The sequence below is a fragment of the Phaseolus vulgaris genome, chromosome 10 (assembly GCF_000499845.2).
Source record: "Phaseolus vulgaris cultivar G19833 chromosome 10, P. vulgaris v2.0, whole genome shotgun sequence".
Lineage (NCBI taxonomy): Eukaryota > Viridiplantae > Streptophyta > Magnoliopsida > Fabales > Fabaceae > Phaseolus > Phaseolus vulgaris.
Window position 1 is genome coordinate 18,477,621 of NC_023750.2, and position 11,052 is coordinate 18,488,672.

The 11,052-nt window shown below is 40.0% G+C and overlaps 1 protein-coding gene across 1 annotated transcript; it reads right to left on the bottom strand.

Moving 5' to 3' along the window:
• Positions 1-7,951: 7,951 nt before the first annotated feature.
• On the bottom strand, positions 7,952-9,634 carry LOC137818500 (putative F-box protein PP2-B12). Its single transcript, XM_068621959.1, has 3 exons — positions 9,344-9,634; positions 9,067-9,185; positions 7,952-8,606 (listed from the first exon to the last, which is right to left on the bottom strand). The coding sequence occupies exons 1-3, from the start codon at positions 9,602-9,604 to the stop codon at positions 8,084-8,086; spliced, it is 903 nt and encodes a 300-aa protein (XP_068478060.1). The 5' UTR covers positions 9,605-9,634; the 3' UTR covers positions 7,952-8,083.
• Positions 9,635-11,052: the final 1,418 nt, after the last annotated feature.

An 11,052-nucleotide genomic window follows, 5' to 3' on the forward strand; every position in this document is an offset into this window, starting at 1 on the left:
GAGTCAGGGACTTATGACTTCTTGCTGCTTTCTCCGTCGACTTGCTTATCTGAAGGACCAGGTGATCTGCTACAAATGCTCTCGGCGTCTTCAGAGTTTCCTGAATCACCGTCCTCTGCCTACCCCCCTTGCCTGAACTGGCGAGCTTAGCTAGCAAGTCAGCTCGGGCATTCTGCTCTCTGGGCACATGCACCACTTCAAAGGAGGCAAAGGAACTCTTCAATTCCTGCACATACTCCAGGTAAGCCGCCATTTGTGGATCTTTAGCCTGGAACTCGCCTGTTACTTGCCTGTGACTAGCAGCGAGTCACTCTTAGCCATCAACACCCTCGCTCCCATCTCTTTTGCCAGCAAGATCCCGGCGATCAGCGCCTCATATTCTGCTTGATTGTTGCTGGCTTTGAAGGCAAACCTCAAAGATTGTTCGATCAGCACGCCGTTGGGTCCTTCCAAAATGACTCCAGCACCGCTACCCTGCTGGTTCGACGATCCATCCACCGAGAGTACCCAACGGAAGTCGTCCCCTTCCACTCGTGTCGCCTCAGATGAGAGCTCGACCACGAAATCTGCGAAGATTTGCCCCTTAATCGGGCCTCGAGGCTCATACTTAATGTCAAACTCTGACAGCTCCACTGCCCACTTCACCATCCTTCCCGCAACGTCGGGCTTCTTCAAAACCTTCTAGATGGGAAGATCGGTCATTACCAGAATCGTGAAGCTATGGAAATAGTGGCGCAACCTCCTTGCCGAAAATACCACAGCCAGCGCAGCCTTTTCCAAGGCCTGATATCTCGTTTCGGGGCCCTGCAGCACCTTACTAACAAAATAAATAGGCTTATGAGCCTGATCTTGGTCCTGGGCGAGCACCGCACTCACCGCCCTCTCAGTTACAGCGAAGTACAACCTGAGAGGGGTTCCCACCAGCGGTTTACACAAAACCGGTGGGCTCGCTAGATACTCCTTGAGCTTGACGAAGGCTTCCTCACACTCCTTCGTCCAGGCAAACTTGTTATTGCGCCTCAAACACTGGAAATAGGGATGGCCCTTCTCTCCGCTAGCTGACACGAAGCGAGATAGGGCGGCCATCCGACCTGTTAGTTGTTGTACTTCCTTCACGGTAGCTGGGCTCCTCATCGCCAAGATGGCGGCACACTTATCCGGGTTGGCCTCTATTCCTCTTTCGGTTAAGAGGAAACCCAAAAACTTTCCAGCCTCCACGCCAAAGATGCATTTCTCTGGATTCAGCTTCAACCTGAACTTGGCGATCGTCGTGAACAATTCCTCCAAGTCTGCAACGTGCTTGCTTTTTTCTGGCGAGGTCACGACCATGTCATCCACGTACGCTTGCACATTCCTTCCCAGCATTGGTGCAAGTACTCGATCCATCAACCTCTGGTACGTGGCCCCCGTGTTCTTCAGCCCAAACGGCATCACCTTGTAGCAGTAGCACGATCTCTCGGTCATGAAGGCAGTCTTCTCTTCATCCATGGGATGCATCTTGATCTGATTATATCGCGAGAAGGCATCCAGGAAGCTCAACAACTTACACCCTGCAGCACTATCCACCAGGGCGTCTATGCTTGGTAAAGGATATGAATCCTTTGGGCAGGCCTTATTCAAATCAGTGAAATCGACGCACATGCGCCATTTCCCATTACTCTTCAGGGTACTGAACTTCCCTGATGTGGCCTGCAGCGAGGAGTTTCTGTGTTTCGTCCTTGATCGCCTGCCTCCTCTCCTCGTTGAACTTTCTTCTTCTTTGTCGCACTGGTCTCACCAAGTTGTCCATCGCCAGATGATGGCACAAGAAGTCGGGATCGATCCCGGGCATGTCCGAAGCGGACCATGCAAAGGCATCCAGATGCCGTTCTATCACCTTAGCAATCTGGTCCTGGAGCTCGACCTCCAGAGATCTTCCCAGCTTGAAGATCTTTCCCCCGATTTCTCTCTCGAGCCACTGCTCGATGGGTTTTGGTCTGGTTTCTCTGGCGATCACCGCCCTGGCGATTCCCAGCTCTCTCGCTTCCTCAGGGCGATTCCTTGCCTCTTCTTCCTCCAGACCGGCGTTCCCCTCCCCCAGCTCAGCATCCACCATCTCCGCGTCTCTTCCGGCGGTCTCTTCTATTACCGTCGATCTGGGCTTCACACCGGGAGGCGGGGTGGTTGTTACGTAACTCACCGACCTCTTGTTTTTCAGGCTATTCTCATAGCACTTTTTCGCTTCTTTCTGATCGGATTTGATGGTGATCACCACCCCCTCCATAGACGGCAACTTCACCTTCATGTGCCGGGTCGACGGTATAGCGCCTATCCTGTTGAGTGTGGGTCTTCCCAACAGGATGTTGTATGCTGAAGGGGCGTTTACAACAAGGTATTTGATTTTCTCCGTTCTCGAACCCGCCTCATCTGTAAACGTAGTCCTCAATTCTATGTACCCCTTGACCTCCACTTGGTCACCAGCGAAACCATACAAACACCCTCCATAGGGCCTCAGCTGGTCAAGGGGCAACTCCAGCTGCGTGAAAGTCGGCCAGAACATCACGTCTGCCGAGCTTCCCTGGTCCACCAGAACCCTGTGGACCTTTCTTCCTGCCGTGATCAATGAGATTACTATGGGATCGTTGTCATGAGGCACAACGTCCCGAAGATCTTGCTTGGTGAATGTAATGTCCACTTCCGGCAAGTGGTCTTCAAACATATCCACCATCATCACAGACCTCGCGTACCTCTTCCTCTGTGATGCGGTGCATCCACCCCCTGAGAAACCCCCTGCAATGGTGTGGATTTCCCCGTGCGTAGGCACCTCGTGCTGCTGAGCTTCTCCACCTGCTGGTTGGGAGCTTGACGCGCCCCCCGTCCTTCTATCCAGCAAATAGTCATTTAGGAACCCGCTCTTAACCAGATCGTCGAGCTGGTATCCTAAAGCCAAGCACGAATCCACGGTATGGCCAAAACCCTGGTGAAACTCACACCAGGCGTCTGGCTTTGGTCCCAGCACCTTGTCGCCCACCTTCTCTGGCGCTTTCAACCTAGCAGATATATTGGGAATGGCGATCAGGTCCGCCAGTCCCATGACAAACTTGTGCTTAGGCGGGCGATTGTATTCCCGGCGTGCTGGTTGCTGGCGTCCTTGGCCCCTGCCCTTGTTCTTCCTTGGATCATAAGGATGGCGAGTCCTCTGATCCCTTCTGGCCGCCGCCGTCTCCAGCACCCTCTGTGGCTGGATCCTGGTCTGGGCGCGCGGCCTAGCGGGAGCCACGCTTCCTCTCTTCTCGGCGACTTCACTCTCGTCGGCGATGTGGGCCACCGCAAGTCGCCTAACCTCAGCAAACGTGGCGGGGTGAGCCCTGATCAATGCCTCGCATAATGGTCCCGGCAGCACGCCCTTCTTAAATGCATAGACCAGCATTTCTTCATCTTTGGCCGGCGATCTGACCATCTGCGCCCCAAAGCGATTCAAGTAGTCCCTGAGGGACTCTCCCTGATACTGCCTTATGTCAAACAAATCATAAGACACCCTGGGCGGTGCCTTATTCACGATGTACTGCTCGACGAAAATCTTCGAAAACTGCTGGAAGTTAGTTATGTGACCTGTAGGCAGGCTCACAAACCATTCCAGCGCCGTTCCCTGGAGCGTGCTCACGAACATCTTGCAGTAGACGGCGTCTGATCCTCCTGACAGCATCATCTGCGTATGGAACGTGGTGAGATGAGCCTCAGGATCCTCCACGCCGGTAAAAACAGCCTTAACAGGTACCACGCTTGCAGGAATGGGCGTGTCAGTAATCGCCTGAGCGAAAGGCATAGGAAAAACACGAGGCGGCGTTGACGGCGCGACCTCTTCAGCAATAGGACGCCCTCGCTGCTCCTGAAGAGCTTGACGCAGCTCTTCAGTCACCTTGCTAAGCTCATCATTCCTGGCCCGAGAGGCGGCCAGGTCCTCATGCATTCTCGCCTGTTCTATGCGCGAGGCTTCCACAGTTGCCTGCAACGAGCGCATAATCTCCACCATCTGCGCCATGGTCATGGCGGCGGCGCCTTCAGCAGCAACGGGCGCAACTGGACTTGAACGGTTGCTTCTCATTTTTCTCATGAAAACTCAGCAAATCACAAAGAATAATGAACAACACTTCCTTCAGCGACGATCGACTCAGCGGTCAATCGGTCAAAACTGCACGAAACTCCGCAAGAAAACTCAAGAACACAGCAAACCTCCACAGAAACCTGCAACTCCACCAGAAACCACCGCTTCTCCCACGACAAACCAAACGAGTCAAAGAACTCAAATCTCGCCGAACAAATCTCGCGTAAACAGCAGAAAACTTCACTTTACCGAACCAAAACTCGAAATGAACGGTGGAAACGCGAAAATACCGAACAAAATTCAGATGAACAGCGAGCAGTGGTTGCACCAGCACACAACCACGCAGAAAACTACGAAAACCTCCAAGAACTCACGCTGTGGATGGGAACAGGTTTTACACGGCCCCACGGTGGGCGCCTGATGATCCTGCCTGTTGACCAGAACGTTGGAACTTGCCTCGTCAAACTTGGATCGACGTGTGCACCGCTTCAACCTCCGTCCTTCGTCACGATCCACCTCAAGAACCTGCAAAAGAACAGAGCGGCGCCGCTGCGGCCGATCGCACTCCAACGCCCAAGTCAGTGACTGAACCACCAAATACTTCAAGAGCAAAACTCTAGAACTCTCAAGGAACCGTGCAATGTTCTCTCTCACAGTATGTTCAAGAACTCGCAAGCGTAAAGAATACAATCTGAACGTGCGTACCTTGAAAGTTCGTTGGGAAACCCTTAAATACCTGGTCACTTTCTCTCTCCTGGCAGTTACAGACCTGGACACGTGGCTCGTATCCAGTCGTACACGTGCCATCATCTGGAGCCTCCTTGACTTGGGCGCTGCTTCTGACTCTCCTTTGGCTAAGTTACTTATGCATGATACTGCTCAGTGCATAGCTAACTTGGAGCGCGATCTTTACTGGAATTGGCGAGTTAGGGTGCCTTCGTACACCTTCCCTGTGGTCTCGCCAGCCGCCTTCATAATCTGCACCACCTTCATCTTCGGCGATGTGCTTGCTTCGGCGATCTCTAATCACTTGGTTGCCTAAGTTTACATTTGGCGACTTCATCTTTAACTCGGTGATCGCCGGTTCTGGTGTGTTGGAGATCGGAGCACGCCAACATAATAACTGGCGACTTCACGAGCCCCCCGACTTCCTTCCCTTCTGCCAACCTGGCGTCTCGTCAACACGCCTATACTGTAGCTTGGTGCCACGTCATCACTTCCGACTACCAGGGCGGTACAAGGATCTTGGGGATTTAAGATATTTTTTTTGTCTTGAAATAACAAGACGTAAGAAAGGGATAATGGTGAATCAAAGAGATGCAGGTCTTTTAATCTGCAAACCTTTACTTACTCCAATTGATAATCATGCAAACTTATCGTTTACTAGAAATGTTCCTTTCACAAATGTTCAAGCCTACAAAAGATTAATTGAAAGACTTAGTGTCTCACTAATTCCCGAATGACATAACTTTTTTTGTGTAACAACTTTCTCAATTTCTTACTAAGCCTGCAATTGCTCACTATAATACATCAATTAGAATTCTCATATATATTAAATGAGCTCAAAGTCTTGGTTTTTTTTTCTCTTCTAACATTTTTACGTATTTAAAAGTCTATTGTAATAGTGATTTGTTGTAATAATGATTGGAGCACGTGCATTAATTCAAGACAATCAGTGAGTGATTCTAGACAATCAGTGAGTGATTCTAGTATGTATTTTTGAGAATTCACTCATCCTGATTTTATTTGTTTTGTGAACGTGTGTAATGAGCATAAGAATGAAAAAATCACCATCTCTTTTTAAATAAACTCAACTGAACTGAAACAAACTCAAAATCCACCCTTATTTTTTTATTCTTCTCTCACTCCCTGCTTTCAAACAGGCCGAGGAGTTGGGTGATATAGTAGAAAATTGATTAATAATTTTTGAAAAAGATGAAAGTGAGTGAACATTAGAAACCCAGAAGTTAAAGTTAATGGATTATCTTAAACTACAATTAGTTGCAGCCAGCACAAAATTTCACGCAGCAGACACGGGCAGAACCATCTCATGGAACATTTTTCCTGCACTTGTGATTGACTTGAATCTTATGATTCATGTTTTTTCCTTTTTCTTAAGAGTTAAGATATGGAACAAAAATATTTTGACACGCTTATTTAACAAATATATATCAATAAAATATTTAATTCAAATATAAATTAAATATTTAATTCAAATATAAATTAAATTTTTAAATAAAAATTAATTAAAAGAATTGTTAAATGGAAGATTAAATTATTTAATTAAAGTATAAATTAAATTATTAAATATAAATTAATAAAAATAATTGTTAAATGGAAGATTAAATTTTGAAGAATGTCAAAGTATCATTTTCATTATTATATAGATTGCAAAAACTTTTATATGGAACTGTTGACTCTTACTATAAACCTAAAGCTGATGGATTTCTTTTTACACGTATCAAAATTAAACTTAAGAAAAAGTGTTGTAACTAATTCTAAGATTAGTGTGTTTGAATTAGTTTATTCAAAAAAAAAAAAATCAGACTTTTTTAAAAGAAAAAAATATTTGTAAGGAATAAAAAAATATATAACTATTTTAATTTAATTTCATAAGTTAATTAAGTTAATTAGGCCAATCCAAAAGTAAGGTTTGACTCTGCTAGCCACTAATTCATTTTTATTAGGGCTTTTGAAATATAGATAAATAATGAGCAACACCTTAATAATGGGTTGTTTTATTTAAAAAATATTATTTTTATTTTCATATATAAATGTAAATATTTTACGTATAAATTATTTATTTCTAAAATTGATGGTGATTGTTTACCACTAATCTTACGGTTAATATATCTATTACTTTTTTTCTAAACAATTTTTTATTTCATTTTTAAAAGATATATATATTTATAATTCCTATTAAACGTGATGGTTTCACATTATTATTTTTCTCCTATATTAAAGTTATAACTTTATAAATTATTATTTTACAAATAACATTTATTTATATTTAATATTATTACTAATTTAATATAATAGTTTGTTATAAAAGATAATTATTAAATGAATATAAGTAAATAGTAAATATTATCAGGATCCTTTAAGGAGATTCACTGTGACACGGAAATATTTGAAGTATCCCAATTGGTTATTTTAAAACATACATTCTAAAATTTATTTTTTAATCTTAAAATATATATTTCTTTCAATTAGTTATTTTAAAATATACACTCTAAAATATATTTTTTAATCTGAAAATATGTATTCTAAAATATATTAATAGATTCGGAACACTTCCAATAATCCATTTTAAAATACATTATTTCAAAATATATTAATATATTCTAAATATACTTTTTAAAATATATTATAATTATATAATCATAAGATTGTATAATTCAAAAGTATTTTTCAAATCCAGCCCCTATATACAGAATATACAACTGAGAATATATTTTCTAACAACATATTTTCTAAAAGCATGGGTGTAGAATGCAATGCCCATACTACACTTTCCTTGGACTTCTTTAATAACAAAGAGCCCAAAAGGAGAGAAAACTATATGGTTTTTTTTCAAGACTTTTCTAGACCTTGAGTAGTGTTTATTTTGCAATGTTATTTCATCTGCAATTGATGTTTATCATCTCTTATTCGGGTGAAATACATAAAATTCTGACAAAATCTTCTTACTTGATATTATCAACAAATGAAGCATAAAATGTTTTACATGATAAACATAAATCAGTGGTCCAGTCTCTTTGCAGCACATCTTCGACGGTACCAGGACAAGCGTCCAAACAATTCATTAGTAGCATATGACAACAAGTTGGTTTACTCACGGAAGATTCAAAATTGAACACCACTGAATAGAAAATATCCAAACAATTCATTATTAGTATATGACAACAATTTGGTTTACTTACGGAAGCTTCAAAAATTGAACACCACTGAAGAGAACATATGAACGACAAGCAAAACAAAACATGAACAGAGACTAAATTAATGGGATACTGTTTTAGGCCTTATTTCAATTCCTTGAAGAAAAAGACCACCCTTCCAATCACCACTCTTGATCTCATAAACACCCATTTCCACTTCCTTGTCATCTTCTCCATCATTGAAGAAATCTCCCAATTCCACCTCTAACCACCCATCTCCTCTCTCCTTTGGGTACTTAAGATCAATACTGGTAGTATTATTGTTGTTATGTTGTGCAGAAAGTGTCTCAACAGAGCCAAGAAAACGTGCATGGTTGAATATGCCAGCTTGGCGAGGAACAATCTGGTACCTTAGCCTCCGTCCTCTTTCAGCATCCAAAAAAACGGTTCGCTTAGAAGCTTCACCTCCAGCAATTCCAATAGACACTTCAACTGACTGGTAATCGAACCCGTAAATTCCTGCAGGGTTTGGCTTGAAAACGAGGTATGCCCCATACAGTGTCTCAGGGGACAGCTTGCCAGTGTTTATCCAGCCCCGGATTTCCAACCAACACACACTCACAAGCTCGGCCACCTCAGAAAACCTGCAATTCCAATTATATTAAACTACAACAATCCATAATGCACAAATATGAACTGTTATTGAGAGTTAAAGATAGAAGCTATAATGAAAAAAGTCTACAAAAATGCTGTAAATATATTGGTACATAAGCTAAACAAAGAAGTTCATTCATTGCTTCTTTATTATGTTCTTGTTTTGAAAAATTTTGTAGGAAAATTTATAAACACATGTCTATTCCAAAATCATATCTACAATCATACAGGATATAAATAGGTGAAACAGTTTAAAGTATCATGCTTCATACACCATATCTAATCAAATAATATAAGGATAATGTCGTTTTGATGTTGTTCTCCTGGACGAATTGAAACTTCATCTCATTGATTGCCTTTATAAAAAGTGATGATATATCTTATTGAGAGGATTCCTAACTACATAGGAAACTGCAAAAGTTAAAACTGTAATGTAGTTGAATTGATTACCTAACATCTGGATGCGAAATCCACCTCCAGAACCTGGGAGTATCTCCCCATACAATGAATAGAGTCCTGGCTGATAACATGTAGCATTTCTTTCCGTACACTTTATCCAGTTGAAAGCTCTGTACAATTCGATTTCCCACATCCATACAACATCACACACACAAAACAACCATCACAAACTCTTCTCAATCAGAACAAATTAAGACTGTGGAGACACATGCAAATCAGACACATGCAATTGCAATTCATAAAATGAAATGAAAGATAGAGAAGATACCATTTTTCCATGGTCAATGAGGAGGGGGTTGTGGCAGAGATGGAGATAGAGGTGTTTCTTGGAAGGAAAAGATGAGGAGGAAGACTGGGAAAGGAGGGTGTGGAGATCTGAAGGCAAAAACCTGTCCCAGACGGCGTCCGATTCAGCGGCGGATCGGAAAGTGGATGAAACGAGAGAGAGCCTGCATACATCTCTAGGAGATATGAAGGAGAGAATAATGGCAATGCAACCTTCTGAAAGGTTGTTGAAGTCTTTTGCCATTGTAACTACAAGAATGAGAATGAGATGATGAAGTTCTGTACAGATATTTATACCCTTATATATAAAATCAATATATCATTTAGTATTTTTTTTAAATAATTATCTGTTAATAAGTACAAAATAATTCCTTTATATATTTAATAAAATAAATAATTTAATAATTTTTATTTCAAATAAATAAATAAATTTAAAAAATATGTAATTTTTTTATCTTATTTTTACAAAAATATATATATTTTAAATTATATTATTCTTTTAATTAATTGTTTATAAAAATAATAATTTTATATATATTTTAATCTGATAAAAATATAATGAATATGTTTTTATTATATTATCATTATATATAAGGTTGTGACAAAAGGGTAGCTTAACAGTTAAGAGAATGGGGTGACGCATACATATGTGTCAGCCACCCGATTGTCGAACAAGATAATGTAAAGGGATTACTTTTAACTTCATTGGATATATAATATTTTATTATATATAAAATAATCTTTCCACAGTCCCATTAGTAAATAATTATTTTTTCTTAAACTAGAGTGAATTATACTCTATCCTACACAAAGGTACAAATGTTGCATTTTTGTTGTTTATATATAACATTAATTACAAATATTTATATTTGTTATGTTACAAAATATAATTTAATACATAATGTTATGGAATATTTGTATTTTTCTAGGTACTATCAAAATAATTTTAACCTTTAAATTATATTGACTCATTATAAATTTGAGTTGATTTATATTAAAAAAATAAAATTGATTAATTATGTGCTAAATCAAATTTAACTGATTTCATATGTTAAACCCTTACAACGAAACCTTTTAGATTTTTATTAAAATATATAAATTAAGTAATGTTTTATTCTTGAATTCTTAATCTTTGAAAGAGATTAAATCCGTAATTCATTTTAAGTGTTTTATTTAATATATTTAACATTTAGGTTTATATTAGTTGTTAATTATTAAAAGTTATCATCTCAAATTTAAAATTATTTAAAATATACAAATATTTTATGTTTTAAAATTTAAAAATTCAATTCATTTAACCTACCAATTATTGAGTAGGATTGTAAAAATTTAACTTGTTATAAACATAGGTGCAAAAGAAGTTTTTTATGTGTTATTTATGACTTCTACTTTTTATGTATATTGTATTGTTAAGAGTCCATGAGTCATGTTATTCGACATCATTGATTGACCGACTGGATGATTTACATTAAAGAGAAAATTGAAGATAAATGACGAATATGGTAACATCCTACAAATCAGGGTAACCTCCCTATAAATGCGGGTTACACCCCGAGAAATCAGCTAACACTGATTTATCGAAAATATGTGTCAGATACAACCCATGAATAAAATAGCTCACTACCAAACTCTATAAATAAGCCTTCTACAAAGGAGTAAGGTATGCTTTTATCAGTTTTAGATCATACACTC

What these genes read in the sequence shown, in the direction of transcription:
- LOC137818500 (XM_068621959.1), bottom strand. Translation starts at nt 9,604, where the DNA reads ATGGCAAAAGACTTCAACAACCTTTCAGAAGGTTGCATTGCCATTATT. An exon ending in TCATTGACCATGGAAAAATG is followed by an intron (nt 9,186 to 9,343) that starts GTATCTTCTCTA and finishes CGAATTGTACAG; the next exon opens with AGCTTTCAACTGGATAAAGT. An exon ending in ATTTCGCATCCAGATGTTAG is followed by an intron (nt 8,607 to 9,066) that starts GTAATCAATTCA and finishes TTGGAATTGCAG; the next exon opens with GTTTTCTGAGGTGGCCGAGC.